At 50.8% G+C, this 17094-nt stretch overlaps 1 protein-coding gene across 1 annotated transcript; it reads left to right on the top strand.

Moving 5' to 3' along the window:
• The first annotated feature begins 128 nt into the window (after positions 1-128).
• On the top strand, positions 129-11311 carry SNRNP40 (small nuclear ribonucleoprotein U5 subunit 40). The gene is made up of 9 exons (XM_026076339.1): positions 129-275; positions 894-987; positions 1782-1947; positions 2560-2682; positions 3746-3866; positions 4649-4731; positions 5158-5219; positions 8595-8698; positions 10685-11311. The coding sequence occupies exons 1-9, from the start codon at positions 182-184 to the stop codon at positions 10732-10734; spliced, it is 897 nt and encodes a 298-aa protein (XP_025932124.1). The 5' UTR covers positions 129-181; the 3' UTR covers positions 10735-11311.
• The last annotated feature ends 5783 nt before the right edge of the window (positions 11312-17094 follow it).

The raw sequence follows: 17094 nt of genomic DNA, 5'->3' as shown, positions 1-17094 counted from the left end.
AGGCGGTACGGGCGGGCTGAGGGGAAATGGCGGAGGGGCCGGGGGCCGGAGGGGGAAATGGCGGAGCGGGGAGGTGCCGGGGTTGCCCCGTCCCGCTGCCGCGGTGCTGCTCCCCTCACCCTCCTCTCTCGTTGCTTCCCCGCAGGGCCCGCCGCGATGCTCCTCCCTGCAGGCCCCCATCATGCTGCTGTCGGGGCACGAAGGCGAAGTGTACTGCTGCAAGTTCCACCCCAACGGCAACACCCTCGCCTCTGCCGGCTTCGACAGGCTCATCCGTGAGTACCGGCGGTGCCGGCGCCGGGCTCCGCTTCCCCAGGGAGCGCGGAGCTGGACCGAGGCTCGTGGGGCTGCGGGCAGCCGCCCCGCGCCCCTTCGCTTAGGCCGCCCTTGGTTCCATTTCAAAAATCTGCTTGCTGAGTCCCGAGCGTAAAGCGCGTAGGTGCTTCGCCGGGTGGCGAACAGGAAACGTCTTCAGGCTCCTCGGGCAGGTTGCTGTCCAGCTAGCGTAGGTCCTTCCTTGGATGGGGTCGGTAACGTGCCTTACTTGTCACAGTTCTGTGTTCCCACATCCCTTGTGCAGGTTGTTACAAATCGGTGTTTGCACCAGTCTTTGGAAATACGTTTTTTTAAGGTTTTCAGCTTGCTGTGGTGGGTTGGTCTGACCACCTGTTTTTCATAATAAATTCAGCTTGATCTGAAACCCTAAATCACTTCAAAACACCCGTCTCTGATTTCTGGGGCTCGCCTGGCTCACTTGCTGTGTGACCTGGATTTGAGGAGATGGTGGCTACTGTAAATAGCTCATTTTGAAGAATTCCTGGAGAATCAAGCTATCCGCAGCAAGTGCGTGTTTACGTCATTCATTTATTTATTCCTCTGTTTCTTTTCTCTAGTGCTGTGGAATGTCTATGGGGACTGTGATAATTATGCCACCCTGAAGGGACACAGTGGAGCAGTTATGGAGTTGCACTATAACACAGATGGCAGGTAAATGTCATGAAGTCGTTTTTCTGCCTCGCTCCTTGCTGTTTCTGAACAAGGTCTACAGATGGTTTTGGGAGAGGGGCAGCATCTGTTGCGCACTTCAGCCGTGCTGCGTTATCACATGGATCATGGGCAGCATTTTGCAGTTTTCAGGGGAAAGTGTTTGCCGCTGGCCAGCTGGAGCCCTTCAGAGCTCCTCCTATTTGTTGTCCCTGCTCCGTTAACCCCTGCTTCGTTAATGGTACTTAAGAGGAGCGCTGGTACTTTGGTTTTCCCAGGAAAGGAGTGGGCCTGCTTGAGACTAAGGAAGAGATATGGAGCCACTTGTGACCCACGAGTTCCCTTGATTTCAATCTTGAGGAACATGGGAAAGTCTGAATTGGCCGTGTGGGAGATGCTGGTTGGTTGGGGAGTGAAAGACAACAAGTGAGATATTTCTTAATTTGGAAAGCTGTTCCACTACTACATCTTAACCAGGATTGCTACAGAGGGTTCTTTATCCTGTGTTTTCATCCCAAATACTGTTCGAGGGGTTGGAAAACTAATATATACTGATCAAGAAATGGGTTTTAATAGGGGTAGCTCCACTGTGATTGCTCCGCTGTGAGTCAACCTGTGCTGAAACACCAGAATTGTCTTTGCTCCAGCCTTTGCATACTGGGCATAGTTCTTCTCAATGGCATATTCCTGTTTTAAATTTCAAGCTTTGATCTCGGTACTTGGGAGTAAAAAAAAAAAAAATAGAATGGGAGAAATGTCTCTGAAATGGAGAACTTCACGGCTGTTCTTCTCCACAGCATGCTCTTCTCGGCATCCACAGATAAAACAGTGGCTGTGTGGGATAGTGAGACGGGAGAGAGAGTGAAGAGGCTGAAGGGCCATACGTCATTCGTTAACTCCTGTTACCCAGCAAGGCGAGGACCTCAGCTTGTCTGTACGGGCAGCGATGATGGGACAGTGAAGGTCAGTATATTGTATAAGGAGATAGTCTAGAACGAAAATAAGATGGGATCTTTGAAAGAATTTTTTGTTCTTCCCAATTAAGTGTCTTATAGTTTCATTATCTGACAACTTCGATTCTAGAAATACCATTTGATACCTCTTTTCCTTTTGTGATTCTTTGGGTATGCGTTAAGTAGATTCAGTGGGAATACCGTATTGGAGCAGCCCAAACAAGCCATTGACTCTTTAAAGAAGGGCTGTCTTCTTTCTACATAACAGTGTGCTTGTCTGTGGTGCGTTGTAATCAATATAGATGTAACGCAAAATAAATCAAGTTCTACTGAAGTTTGCTTTTTCCCCTGGAAAGCATAAACAAAACGTGAGGAAGGCAAAAGTTACGGAAATCTTTTACTCTAGCTCCTTCTTGCCCCATCCCCCATTCTTTTCAAATTAATAAAGTCCTGTGTTCCCGACCATAGCATATTTCTACTATTATTTTTGTAGATAGCTCTTGAGATCTAAAAGAGTGAAATTCAGTAGAGCAGTCTGAGATCCTGCAAAGCGTTTGCAACTTTCTCTAATTTTATTGTTAAATGTCTGTTTGTAACTTTTAAAATTGCCGTGTCTTTTCAGCTGTGGGATATCAGGAAAAAAGCTGCTGTCCAAACCTTTCAGAACACTTACCAGGTCTTGGCTGTGACTTTCAATGACACCAGTGATCAGATCATATCGGGGGGCATTGACAATGACATTAAGGTAGGACGATTGTTTCCTCGTGCCTCTGTTCTGACTTGACACACCTTTTCCATCCCATCAGATTTTGATTGTAGCAGTGTGCAAGGTACAGCGAGGGTCTGGGAAAAACGTGGAAGTCTGTTGATTAACTTTACGGTCACAATAGCTGTGCGGACCCGCTGTGTCCAACCTCCCTGTTGGCACAGGCCCTGTAAACTATTAGGGAGTCGTTCCGAGGCTGTTTGCCGTGTGACTGGCTGACGCTCCTGGGTGTGCGTGCCAGCGCTGCCGTCACACGGTGCAGGTGAAGGCCGTCCTCTGAGAAGTGATGTGGTATTCCAGCTCTTCTGGCAGACTCTCCGTCCCAGAGGCAGATAGGGCCATGTATGAAGCAGCATAAAAAAGATCGGTGACACGTTCACGCTCATTGGCCTCTACTGCAGGCTGCTCTTATAATTTATTTTGTCTCTTGGTACCGTGGGAAGCCTTTGTTTAAAAGCAAGCTCAGTGTTTCCTTCGGTTCCCGAATGAGATTCTCCGGATAGCTATATGGCTCGGTAGGTCCTGTTGTCTTTTTAGGCTCAGGATCCAGGCTTGCCTAGGCGTGGGGAACGTGTACTTGTCAGAGAGCCCTCACTAGGCGTAGCACTGAAATGGCATCTTTTCTGATTGCCCCTCAAAAGTCAGTAACTGTCTGGGGAAGGACAGCATGAAATTTGGGGGATTTGACTACCGCTTGTCTGTGCCGTTGCGTTAGGCAGTGGAATTGGAGAACTGGGGGAGCTATAGTGGGATAGAAAGCGGCTCCTGCACGCATGGGGCTGCTGGCATTTAACTCCTTGCAGCTACTGTGGTTTGACATGTTAGGTAAGAAGTCTTTTAAAGGGTAAATCCTGGTTTTTGTATCACGCATCTAAAACTCTAGCCTTATAGTTTAGCTGTTCAAATCCCACCCCGCTGAAATAGAAAGCTGATTCCATCAAATGACTGGTCGGTGCCTGCATGAAATAATTTGGAATCAGCAGTTCCAATGGTCTTCATTGTCTTTCTGTTAAGCCACAATTTTGTGTCTGCTGTCTAAAAGGTGTGGGACCTTCGCCAGAACAAGCTCACTTACACCATGAGAGGACACGCGGACTCCGTGACAGGCCTCAGTCTGAGTTCGGAAGGCTCTTACCTGCTCTCTAATGCAATGGACAACACAGGTACATCCTGCATAATGTAAAAGTGCAGCCGTACAGGCAGCTTTCCGGCACTGCTTTCTCAGGCTAGCCATCGGATAGCTTTGTGTGGCATTTTGGAAAGAACAGCTCAAATCGTTCTACACAGAAGACCAAAAAAGTCAGACATGGGACAGGCTGAAGGGAGTTTAGCTCCAGAGATAAAGCTGGAATTGTTGTCGTTATGACGGTGACGGTTGCGTTCTTTGCAGAGAGGGAGCAGCTATATCAGGAGGGCTTGTCATGTCTCCCAAAGGGCAACGAGGACACGTGCCACAGCCCAAGTTATTTGTGCAGACAGTTGAGTGTGATCTTGGTTTGGCTTTTGTCAGGGTGCTTCGGCTGTTTCCCCTCAGCAGGGAATGACAGCGCTGTTTCCAAACTGCTCGTCTTCTGTGTGTGGGTGCTCAGCGAAGCTGATCTAATTAGAAGTGTGATCATGAAGTGTCTTAGAATAACGCAGATGCTCACATAAGGGGATGGTGGCTTATTTGTGCAATAGTTATATTTTGTTTTCCCCTTCCTGTTGGCGGGAACAGTGTCTTGGTGTAACTCTAAATTCTTGCATTTGACCTTTCACATCAAAGCTTTTTGCAAAGGGAATGTGAGCTGCTGGTTTCCTTTCGCTTCTGGGGAAACCTAGTCATGAAAAGAACAAAGAACGTGGTCAAGTCTGATCGTGGCAAAAATAATGTTTCCAGAAACTGACCTTGCACCCACGACTCAGTGATCTTCAGCTAATTACTGTTAGTTCTGCTCTGTTGCAGTTCGTATCTGGGATGTGCGTCCGTTTGCCCCTAAAGAGAGATGTGTGAAGATATTCCAGGGGAATGTGCATAATTTTGAAAAGGTGAGTGTACTACAGGATAAAAACATTATTGTTTCTTTAAATGCTGCCGTCTATTGACTTGCCTGTGAATAGTTTTTTAAATTCAAGTATAAACCAGAAAAGCTTTAATAAGGACTCAAAGAAAGATTAATGCACAAAGTGGGATTCCAATTAAAGCTGCAGTAACAAGATTTCTTTGCTCGGTTCAGCTATAATTAGCTGTAAATTAAGTATTTTCTACATTTACTATCTACTTTGTGTAAAATAACAAGGCACTGGATGTTTCCAGTGATAAAATAAAATCTACAATTACCGTCTCATCTTCCAAAGGGAGATCATTAAAGTGGTGCTCATGATATTTGAGGTCTCATGGTGATTTTATTTTGAGTAGAAGGGAAAACTCAATCTTATTTTGGAAATAGAACTGTGCACATTCTTTTATTTTAGAATCTCCTGAGATGTTCTTGGTCCCCAGATGGGAGTAAAATAGCAGGGGGATCAGCAGACAGGTGAGTTATCACTGTTACCTTCAATCCCAAACCATTTTGCAGGTGTTCCTTAGTCCACACCTATGAAACCAATGGAGTTGGAGTATCTCAGAAATTAATGTGAAGAGAGTTGTGCTTAGAGGTGTGAAGACCTGAACAACCCCCGCGGTTTGCTGTGACCGTTGTCTGCACTTGATTATAACAGTGACGTGTTCATATTGACTTTGTGTCCAAGGGAGAGTACCACACAGTTACAAAACCTTCTCGTTACTATCAAAGGCTGGCTAAAGTTCCACGTTACTGCTTGTGTTCAATCACTGGATCCAGTAGTAGGAGAAGCAGATGATGGGAGCATACTTGGGAGTTGACTAGGTCTCTTAAAATATTACCAGCAGGCTCTTGTGAAACTCTTCTGGAAGCAGCGAGTCTGCTGAACTGGTGCATAGTGTTGTGATTATACCGATAAGGACCACAAATATCAGTTAAATTGCTGTGTGGTGGCTAGCAGGAAGAGCCAGTGGTGTTCCAAGGATCATTCTTGATCCTTATTTTCATTAATGAGTGTGAAGAAATAAAGATCTGGCTAAATTAGCATTTATGGGGCTTTTAAATGAGAAATTCTATAAACTAAGGCAAGCAAGGAGTAAAGCGGGTAGCGGGAGGAAGCCTGCGGAGGGTCCATGCCAGGCACTGAAGGTCACTGTGAAGGATACCAACCCCACTGGGACGAATGCCAATGCGCTCTCAGTGACATCGAGACAGGAATTCCTGCAGGCCAGAGTCCAAGGCATGGAGCAGTAGTAATCAGCAAATTAATGAGTTTCTGATAGCGGATAGGGAGAACGTTAACTCCTATGTCCTCCTATATAGTGGGCCAGCTGTCACATCGAGTGCCTGAGCCGTGACTCCTTTTTCCAGTCCTGCTGGCTAATAACAGCATTGCACGCGGGTGACGGAATAGCTGTTCTTTGTTAATGTACCGATGCCGTGGCAGATCCCAGAGCAAGCAACCTGATATAGTGAAGTGTGGCGTGAAATATTAGGCCATTAGGTTAGTTCTGCAGGTGCTGGGGTAGCTCTGCAGTCTGACGGCGGCTTTGTTGTGAAATGCGTTGGTGAAGCGCGTACAGCTGGGTCCCAGGGTGGGTTAGATAAAGCCACGCAGAAATATTTCTGCTGCTATCTCAGAGCTTTTAAGAATTTTTTTGAGAAGGACTCTCTGATGGGAAAGCAAAGCAAGATTAAATGTTCCCCTTCTCTGAGTAAAAAATAGCTCCCCGGTGAGAATTCACTTCTGCATTATGTGGAACATTTTGTGTGTGTGTCTGTGTCTATGTTGGAGGGACAATTATGTGAGTAATTGTTTTGCTTTTGATCCCTTCAGAGGTGGTTATAGTTAAAAGAACTACTTAAAGTGCTCTCCTGCTTTGCAGTGCCAAAAGAAAAAAACAACAGCAGAGTCCTTTGAGAAAGGATTTGCTACAGTTCTTGCTTACTAAGGTGAAATAGCTGTACTTGAAAAAACGCTGCTCTAAAGAACATTCACAACTTAGGCTGCGCGCTTTATATGTTTCAAGAAAATAATTCGAAGAATACCGCTAGCCTGAAAAGGAATGCGCCTAACGAAGCAGATCTGCCCCGTATTCATATCCGGAGTCTTTCCTAACGAGCCAAGAAACGTTAGCAGTGAATCTTCAGTGCTGTTTGGGGGAAAAGCAGCTCAATTCCAGTCCAGCTAAGCGAAAAGTGTAATTGCAGAAGCAGATCTTGTTCTCTGTCAGCTCTGCAAAGCCCTGTCAAATGGAAACGGACAGGTGAAATCGAGGAACTTTTTGGTAGCATTGCATAAGCCCGAAACGCCTTGGTATTCAGAGCTTGGGGTGTTTGGAGGACTGATGAAAGGTGTGTTTATCTCGAGCACGTTTGAGTTTGTGAGGATTAGACGTGGCACTGCGTAGTGGCGTTTACAGAGTCCTTGCTTTGGAGGACTGTGATGTTGTAGGTGGCTTTTGCGTGTGTTTTACGTGTTGCCTGGTTGTCCCTTCCGCCCTCACCCTTTTGCAGTGTCCCCTTTAAATAGCTTTAGTGACGCCTCTCGAGCTTGAGGGCCGTGCAGCTGCTTTTCGCGCTGAACCTGGCCAATTATTGCACTGCTGCTTTCTTTTTTCTGCCCGCTGACAGATTCGGTTCTAGATGCCAGGTCACCTACCTAAAGAGCAAAGCAAGAAGGCAGTATGAGTGTAACCCAAAATTGGCAGCTTTCCCGAGCCACTGATTTTTTTTTTTTTTTTTTTGTAAGAGATGTGAACCTTGTAACAAGTGACGTTTTATGCGGCGAAGCCGTTATGTTTGGAAGGGAAGTCGTGCGGGTGGGATACAGCGTTGTCTTCCCCGATTTGTAACAAGTTGCTCAGAGCTCTTCTCATTCTGATTTACGAAGAACCACTCCTACGAAAGCTCCTTATAGCTGGGGTCAAAGCACCACGTCGTTTTCTCGTGGAACTTGTGCGGTAACTGAGCAGGTGGCTGCTGCGCCGTACAGACAGCAGTCGACACCCACAGCGGACAGTATTTATGCGGGGAGACGGTCCGCGTTCTTGGGCACTGTGTGAGTTGCAGAAAGGTGGTTTTTCCCCCTCTCTGAGACTGTTCGTAAAAAAAAAGCTGCGCTGTGCATGGTGCCAGCAGTTTATTTCTGACCTATTACCTGAAAAATTCCGGTGTCTTTTGCGCTATCCTTCAGCCAAGGTGAAGCACTCTGGCAGGACCCAGGAGCGGTGTGAGCCCACGGTGAGGAGAGAGACCTGGAAGAGATTAATCGAAGGGCTTGATGCAAATTGATCAGCCCCTAATAAATGCCGAGATGTGAATCATGACTTTAATGGCATAGCAGGAAGAAATCCATATATAACTGTTTTGGGCTGTGAGGAATTACACTATAGCAGGCAGCAGCATACAGTCTCCTCCTCACCGCTTGCCTGCCAGCCTGAACTGAGAGCAACCTCTGGGCTCGCAGGCAGGTATTTGTGAGGACGAGGACAGTCCTTTCCGTTCCTGATGCTACTTTTGTCCCTTACCCACTTTACTGCTGCTACGTTGAGGGTCCTTGTGGCCTCATGTTTTCAAATCTGTCTTCGTGCAATGATGGATGAAATGGGGCTGTCCTGCCGTGACGGTGGCAAGGCTTTAAACACGGAGTTGGCATGTCAGCCCCCACCTGCTCAGACCTTTGGTCTTCTGAATTCAGCAGTGCTGCATTTTACTCCTTGTTTACCCGTGCTCACAGCTGCAGTTACTACAGTGTGGGTGGTGAACTGTTGCAGAAAGAAGCCGTCGGTTTGGGAGGCAGCTGCTTTCCCTTTTGAAGTGCTTGCTCTCATACCAACTGTCTTATAGGTTTGTCTACGTGTGGGACACCACATCCAGGAGGATCTTGTACAAGCTGCCAGGCCACGCCGGCTCCGTCAACGAACTGGCTTTCCACCCGGAGGAACCCATTAGTAAGTCCTACCCAGCTCAAGTCAGCTGGGGAAATAGTTTCGGGGCTGGCGTGACTGCTCCTTCCTCCAGACAGCAGCCCAAAATCTGCCTGTGGCCCAGAGCCCTGGGTATCAGAAGGAGATTTGTGGGGAAGGGAATCCGTTGCTCCACTGCGCACTGGGATTGGGCCCTGGGCCCCTGGGCTGAGTGAGGGAGCTCTGCTTCGGCCCGGATGGAGACCTGGGTGACACCAGCTGTACATCAGCAGCGCGGCTGCTGGTCCTGTGGTGATCTGGACTGTTTGTGAGCTACAGGTGACCACGAGCTATTGCTTGGCTGCTGTTGTCAGGACTTGAGGAGAGACTTCCCAAAAGCTGTGGAAAAAGGGTTTGGGGTACCTGGGTTGGACAGGAGCAGTATAACTGTACATTCAGTGATCACGTGAGGACAGTTATAGTAGCCTAGGAGTGTGTCTCCAACCCAGGGTATCTAACTTACCCTAGAAGCTCTAGGTAGCAAACGTGGCTGTTTGAATACAGTCTTTCTCAGAATGGTTGAGGTTGGAAGGGACCTCTGGAGATCATCTAGTCCAACCCCCCTGCTCAAGCAGGGTCACCTAGAGCACGTTGCACAGGATTGCATCCAGGTGGGTTTTGAATATCTCCAGAGAAGGAGACTCGACATCCTCTCTGGGAAACCTGTTCCAGTGCTTTTAGTCCCCATTCTAGAGATGTCCTACTCCGGGGTGGAATCCGTGGCACCAGGTATCGGTGGGTGAGAAGCCACTCTTGGTGGCTTTTTCAGAACCATTTTAAGCACAGTGCGTCAGCGGAGACCAGGCTTCAGATTGGTTTTCTTGACATGGTCTGTAGCACAGGCAGGTCGGTAGGATACTGTTTGTTTCTATGGAAACACTCGCACCATCGGCCAGGTCACCCCACTGCTTTGGCCAAAAAATTGACACAAGTCAACCCTGAAGTGAAGCCAAGAGCTCAGCGGTGCTGAGGATGACAGTCTCTGCAGCAGTCAGGGGGTGGGAATTCAGGGCAGTGAATTATGGGTTTGTTCCTTGGTTATTCATTGCTCTGTCTTCGGATCGGAGGCTGCACCGAAGGAGCAGAGCAATCTTTCGTCTTTGGTTCGGGGCGGATTGTTCGTAATTGTGTTCTGCTGAGCTCCTCTTTGTGAATCAATCACTCCTCTTAAAATAAGAATTAAAAAGCCTACCCACTCGTTGCGTGTGAGTTATGCAGTTGATTTCTATTAACATCGACGGATGCTAATCTTGCAAATTGCTCCACCCCCTCCAAAACACTCATCTGCATGGAACGGTGCACGGAAAGCTAAAATGTGGCGAGATTACACGCATCAGTCTGTAAGCTTTATGCAAAAATGCCCCCAAATCTCTCATGGACTTGAATGAAATAGTTGTCAGCGTGAAGAACAACGCTTCTGTGTTGGGACTGTCGTTCTTTTGACGCTTGTGCGTTGAATCCGCTGAACAGCCTTCTCTGAATTAAGGTGGTTCGGTGCCTTGTTACGTTTGACTGCCGGCTGCGTTTTGCCTCTGTTATGGTAAAGAGCGACAGCCCGGAGAGGCTTTCTTGGAGAGCCTGTGCCCTCTAGCGGCCTGCAGTCCCGCTGGCGGTGCCCAATTTGCAATCCGAACGCTCCTTGCAAAGCAAATAACGCTTCGGGATGTTTGAGTGCGCTAACGGCGTGTTTATATGCCTCTCTTTACCATTTTAACGCTTAGGCATTACGGTAGGTACGCTTTTATGCCCGTCTTGGGATAGGGGAATGGCAGCCAGGACGTGCAGCGTGTGATTAGGTGTCAAACTAGTAATTCCGTGCAGTGTTTTGTGGGGAGCAAATCAAATTTAGCTCTATAGATAACGTACAACAAGTGAAAAGAGTAGTTAAATCCAAATGGGGTATCGTTACTGGTGATCTCCAACTGTTCCGTTTAATTTTCTTATTTCTCCCTTCCTCTTTCTTTCCCGCAGTACTCTCTGCATCCAGTGACAAAAGACTGTATATGGGGGAGATCCAGTGAAGCCGAAAAGAAGATGGCTTGATTTACGCCCTCGAAACCTTTGGTTTACAGAAATAGGATTAACTGGCTTCTAACTGATGCCAGCCCCTTCTCGCTCTTGTGGTAATGGGAAAACGTTGCGGCAGCTTGATTAAACAAGGAGCGTTCTCTGCAGGCTGTAACGTCTGCGTGGTCTTGCCGTGCAGCTTGCTTTTTTGTTGTTGTTTTTTTGTCTCCTTTGGGGAAGAAAGAAGAAAAATTTGGATTCGGAGAGATTTTGGTTTCAGCAGTACAAGAGCCTACGGAACCCTTACGCCGCTAACTTGAAATTTGTAAAATTCGTTTAAATTCGATATGTGGCTTGTACATTCCCTGCCCGGTTTCTCTTGATTGTTTTTATACGGTCGAAAATGAAATAGACAGTTTTTTACAAGAACTGTGTGGACGGGATTTATTGTTCTGTTTGACTTTTCTATTGTGCGATATTAAATCAAGGCCCTCACTCATCCATAATCCAAGGGAAACCATACACTTTAACTTCAGAAGAGCAGCTTTATTTTTTATTCATGGCAATAAAAATGACCACCCTGGAAATAATTATTTGGCTACTGCTGAATCTTATTTTCTTGTTTGGAGTAAAATCCAGACTTCTGTTATAAATAAATGTAAAGGGAGCGAGTTTTCTGTGATAAGCGCAGTATATATAATGTTCAGCAGTGGAGGAACCAAACTGGTTGCACCTCCCCTTCCTCAAATCAGGCTGTCTTGGCAGGGGTAGTGGCTGGGTCGTAGGCGATGGTGCTAGATGGTAGCAGGCCTTCAAGCAGATTAGATACGTATCAGCGTGGTGGGCATCAACACTTGCTATTGTAGGAAGTAATTTCCTTTCCAGCCATCCAAGTTCCTTCCCAGCTGGCTTGTCCCCACCCTTCCCAAGCCAGATCCGTGTCCCACGTAGTTCTGTACATATCCAAATCCATGCTTGGCCTTCCGTCCTGAACCTCCGTGGCCTGTGGCAGCACGAGTCTCGCCAACTTCAATACCCCGGGGGTGAGCGTGCTGGGAGGACGCAAGGTTACAGGACGCTCGTGCCCTGCCTCGGCCTCCATCGGAGGGGTTTCTGGGGGACGCGTCTGCCAGACCTTGCCCTACAGTCGCTGACTCCCTGCCTGGTTGACTTGGTTTGCTGCGTCCCGGTACCCGAAACCCCAGCAACGCGTTGTGCTTGTAATATATTCAAGGGGTTTAAGCCAGAAGGGAGCTGTTTGCGCCGACCTGTACGGCCAAGGCCGAAACCAGCCCCAAGCCCTTAACTTCTGGCCGAGCCACGGCTGGTCTTTGCGAGAACATGCAGCGGAGGGAGGTGCCCCCGTGCTGCAGGTAATTGTGTGTGTTGTTAATTAACTTGCTGTGAAGAGTACGTGCTGTATTTCTACTCTGAATGTGTCTGGCCTCAGCTTCCAGCCGTTAGATTTTTTTCATCCTTTTTCCCTCTGTTTTTCTGTTTGCTGCCTCCGCTCAGGTTGTACCAGCTTTTTCTCACCTCCTGTGGCTTCCTGCCCTGCTCCGGAGGAGGTTGTCTGAGGGCCGCGATTCAGGTGGGATGATGAGGTGTGGACACACGATGCTCCCAGCCCAACAGTACCATGCCGTAGGGCTGTCCTGGACAGTTCTTGGCAAGCATTTGACCAGGAGGAATCTGCTCCAGCCACCAGGTATTTAAGAGCTGGAAAATCAGCGCTGTTTGTGCAGCGGAAAGGGAAGAAACACAAAGCCTCTTTCTTTTTGTGTTTCTTCTCCCCACTTTCCTTGCAGCGGGAGGAGATGAGCCAGCACTCTTGGGGACACAACATACTGATCAGCTTTTAAGGAGGAAGGGAAATGTGGCCGCATGTTCCCCAGGAGGAGAGGTGAGCATCTCCCCAGGCCTAGGGCAACACGTGGACTGGGGTGTGTGACATTTGCCCCCTGTCATTGGAATCATTGCTGTTCCAGCGCTGCATCCTTAGGTCAGCAGATGGCTTCAGCCAGGGCTGCAGAGCACCCGCGGCTCTCGGCACGCAGGGCCTCGCTTGCTCTTGCATTGCTCTTAAAGCCTTCGGGGTTGGAGCAGAGCTGGTCTCAGCTCCTGGATCCTAGATCATTGCCAGGTGACTTTGGGGCAAGGCAGAGGTGCGCTGGAGAGTGTGGCTGGGTTTAATTCTCTGAAAACTCAACTCGAACAGTGCCTCGTTTGCTGACCCTCCTAATTAGCTGGGTTGAAGTGTTCAAGCATCAGGTTTGTAGGTCTGGACTGTGCAGAGCTCCGGGTTCAAACCCAGAAAGGATCAGCTTCACGTCTGCTCTTGAGATACCCAACTGGGTCCCGTTTTGCTCCGTTGCCATCGTTCTCCCTGACTCCCAGCAGTCAACCTTGAAAACCCAGATCCGTTCTGGCCTGGACCCCGAGCGCTGCTGCAACCTGGGGCTCTGCACTAGTCCCTCTAATCGCTGCAAAGCTGCTGCTGCCCTTCCTCATCCTCCGCCGTCCTCGACGGCAGCGGTCCCTCCCCACGGGGGACACCACGTTGTGTCTGAAGTCAGCGGTGCTAGCAAGGGGTGGGCAGGATGGCGATGAAGACAAGGGAGGACGCGTCACCGGATCCTTCACGGCGAGCGGACGTATCCAAACGCAAACGAGCCACCCTTCAGCAGGAGAGGCAGGCAGAGAGAGCTGGAGGCAGCGGGAAGATTTATTTTTAACTCTGCAGCGTATTAAATAACAGGCCCTGAAACGCATGTAAATTAGAGCTGGGACTCCAGCCGGCAGCGCCGCGATTTGGGCCAGGCCTCCCCGGAGCCGCGGCTGCTCCCCTCCGCTCGGGGAGCGCTGCTGCGCCTGGCTCCTCTCTCGGCAGAGCTGCCCGGCAAGAAGGATGGTTTAGCGTTTAATAACCCCTATTACAAGCTTCAAGGGATTATCGTTTGCTTTAAATATATGCCCAAGTGCCGAAGGGGAAGAGAGACTCGGAGCTAAGAGCTGCGTCGTCTCCAGGCCTAGCCGGCAGTTACAAGAAAATAAACCTGCCGTTTTCTGAATCGGGTTTGTTTAAAACAAAAAAAGAAGCCGGGATGATGAAAGGGAGGAACGAGACGGGAATCGAAGGGGGGTTCGGAGCTGGAGGTTGGCGAGCGGCGCGGGGTGCCGGGTTGGGAACAGCCCGAAGAGCTGCCAGCGTCTGCTGCGATGCTCTCAAAAGCCGGGCTCACCCCCTCGTTCGGGATGCGACCTCGTACTGGAGCGCCCGGATGCGGCCGGCTGCCTACACCCACCTCCGCCTCCGGGATGAAGCATCCTGCCGAAGCACCGGCAGCAAAAAGGAAGAGGGAATAGGAAAATAGAGGCTGTTCCTAAAGTTACCGGGCGGCAGTCCCGCGGCTCGCCTCCAGCCGACGTGCCCGTGGGTGCAGCTCGGCGGGTGTCGCGGCACCCCTGGGCCCGAAGCCCCCCCTCGCCGGGTGCCCTTGCAAGCGGGCTGCCTCGGCGCTCATTCCCGATGAAGAGACCGTAACAGGCGAACGACGGACGCGAGCCGAATGCGCCTTATTAATTAAAGTCTCTCCGACGAGGGCTGCAGGATAATTAACTCGGTGGCAGCGGCGGCCGTGGTTCCCGCGCCAGGAGCTCGGCGCCCTGGGGTCCGGCATCCCGGCCAGGAGCACAGCGAGCATGGGAGCGGGACCCAAATTCCCCCATGTGCTCCAGGCTGGACATGCGGTCCGGTGTCCCTTCCGAGGGATCTGCGAAGCCAGCGGGGACCTGGGCGTCACCCCTCCGGCCCCAGGACGCCCGCTCCGTGACATCGGCACAGATCTTGGCCGAACAGCGACCCAGATGGGGGGAAGCGATCCAGGTTAAGACCGAATCCCCAAGGCCGCCCGGGGAGCGGGCGATGTGCAAGTGCAAGAGCAGGGTGAGCGCCGGGGCAGGACAGCAGCGAACTGTCCCGACGCCTAATCCGGGCGCTGGGCAAACTGTTTCCTTAAACAGGTTCCTTCCTCCAAGGGAGGTAGTTGCTCGAGAGAGAAATCCAGCCTGGGATCTAGAGAAACAGCTTCGTGCCCAGCCGGTCCCCGGCAGATGCTCCTGTCCTGGCGGGATGCTCCCGGGCAGCTCGGCCCCGGCATGGAGCTGTCCCGGGCTTCAGGTCCCCCAAATCTGTGCTGGAGCTGTGCCGTGCTGGAAGTGCACGTGAGGCAGGACGAGTCGGGATTAATGATCCTCTGACACGTGCTTTCTCCTTGGCCTTGGTTGTGTCACTTAACCGCGCGGCGTTTCCCCCGCCGCAAAGGTTTCTTCTGCTATGGGGCAGCTGCAGCCCCGTGGTTCACCAGGCAGCGAAACGACGCCTAAATCCCTCGTGTTGGTGGGGACGGTTTTGTCCTCGGCATCACGCAGCCCTTAAATCCCAGTGGCACCCCGAAGCCCACACACGTCCCATCCCCCAGGTTGCCACCAGCCCACGGCAGCATCCGCCGGAGGACGGGTGGCTTTGGGCCCATCATCACCTGGGCAGGTATTGGGAGGCCCCGAGGCCACCCCACGGGGCTGGGGACGGGGACGGAGGGTCAGCGCCTCTTGGGACGGAGCAGCAGCACGTGCACAGGAGGAAAAAAGCCGGCGAACGTGTTTTGCGCCCTGCTGCCGCCTCTCCTGTCCCCCCCAGCTTCCTCTCCGATTCCTGCCCCATCCTTCCACGAGAGCTTTTCACACCTTTTCCGACAACCGCTCGGCAGCTAATAATGAATTTTGATAGTTAACAATAAGCGGGTGATAATTTCTAAAAGAATGGAAAACAATTATTTGCTCTGTTGGGGGATTAGACGACATTTAGGCTCTATTTAATGGCAAACTAATTAAATTACATGAGAAAGCGAATGGAATCTTTTCTCGTTAATTATGAATTTGCGAGCTACAAAGGCTAAACGATGATGGATTCCGTAATCTGCGGTGCTTTCAGCCATCCACCGCGATAAGATGACAACTGAGCAAGAACGGAGCAAGTGCATTTTAATTTCTGTATCGATTCAATAACAGCCAGCTGCACAGCGATCCATTAACGGTGATCCGCAGGAACTGACGTTGACTGACAGGCCGGCGGCTAATTATATTAAAAAGCGGGGAAGCATTGTTCGAGCGGATGCGTGTTATTCCTGGAGGAGGTGAGGGCAACCGTGCGCTGCGCCTGAACATCCGTTAGCTTTCCCAGACTCGCGCAAAAAAGGGTTGAGGTTGGAAGGCACCTCTGGAGATCATCTAGTCTTGCTCAAGCGGGGTCACCTACAGCACGTTGTCCAGGATCGTGTCCAGGCGGCTTGGGAACATCTCCAAGGATGGAGACTCCACAGCTTCCCTGGGCAACCTCTTCCAGTGCTCAGTCACCCTCACAGTGAAGGAGTCTTTCCTTCCATTCGGAGGCAACTCCCTGCATTTCCGTTTGTGCCCCTTGACTCTCGTCCTGTCACTGGGCACCATGAGAAGAGTCTGGCCCCGTCCTCTTGACACCCTCCCTTCACCAACTTAGAGACATCGATAAGATGCCCCCTCCATCTTCTCTTCTCCAGGCTGAGCAGTCCCAGCTCTCTCAGCCTCTCCTCGTACAAGAGAGGCTCCAGGCCCTTCCTCATCTTGGTAGGCCTCCGCTGCGCTCGCTCCAGTAGCTCCATGTCTCTCTTGCACTGGGGAGCCCAGAACTGCGCACAGGACTCCAGATGTGGCCTCAGCAGCGCCGAGGAGAGGGCAAGGCTCAGCTGCCTCCGCCTGCTGGCACTGCTCTTCCTTGGATAGCCTTGGCCGCCTTTGCCATGAGGGCACCTTGCTGGCTCATGGTCAACTTGTTGTGCAGTGGGACTCCCAGGTGCTTGTGCGCAGAGCTGCTTTCCAGCAGGTCAGCCGCCAGCGTGTCCTGCTGCGTGGGCTTATTCCTTCCTAGGCGCAGGCCTCTGCGCTTGCCTTTCTTGAACTTCATGAGAGCTTCCTCTCTGCCCGTGTCTCCAGCCTGTCGAGGTCCCTTCGAATGGCAGTGCAGCCCTCTGGTGCATCAGCCACCCCTGCCACTTTGCTGTCATCCCCAGGAAACCTGCTGGGGAGACGCTCTGCCTCCTCCTGCAGGTCACGGAGGAATAAGTTGAACAGGATTGGACCCAGTCTTGACCCCTGAGGGACACTGCTAGCTACAGGTCTCCAGCTAGACTTTGCACCACTGATCGCATTTTGACCCGGCTCGTCCCTCCTGCCTGGCCAGGCTGGATGCTCTGCTCGAGCCGATGCAACGCCCGCGTCCCCCGGGTGCCCGACCCGTGGGATTTGGGGCTGCTCCCAGGCGTCACGAGGACGGATTG

This window comes from Apteryx rowi, unplaced genomic scaffold, assembly GCF_003343035.1.
Source record: "Apteryx rowi isolate R43461 unplaced genomic scaffold, aptRow1 scaffold_43, whole genome shotgun sequence".
In the NCBI taxonomy this organism is placed as follows: Eukaryota; Metazoa; Chordata; class Aves; order Apterygiformes; family Apterygidae; genus Apteryx; species Apteryx rowi.
Note: the sequence above shows the minus strand (reverse complement) of the source record. Positions and strands in the feature narration are given on the sequence as shown.

Coding starts and splice junctions, on each gene's coding strand:
- SNRNP40 (XM_026076339.1), top strand. CDS start 182: ATGCTGCTGTCGGGGCACGAAGGCGAAGTGTACTGCTGCAAGTTCCAC. Junction 2,683..3,745: donor GCATTGACAATGACATTAAG/GTAGGACGATTG, acceptor GCTGTCTAAAAG/GTGTGGGACCTTCGCCAGAA. Junction 8,699..10,684: donor CCACCCGGAGGAACCCATTA/GTAAGTCCTACC, acceptor TCTTTCCCGCAG/TACTCTCTGCATCCAGTGAC.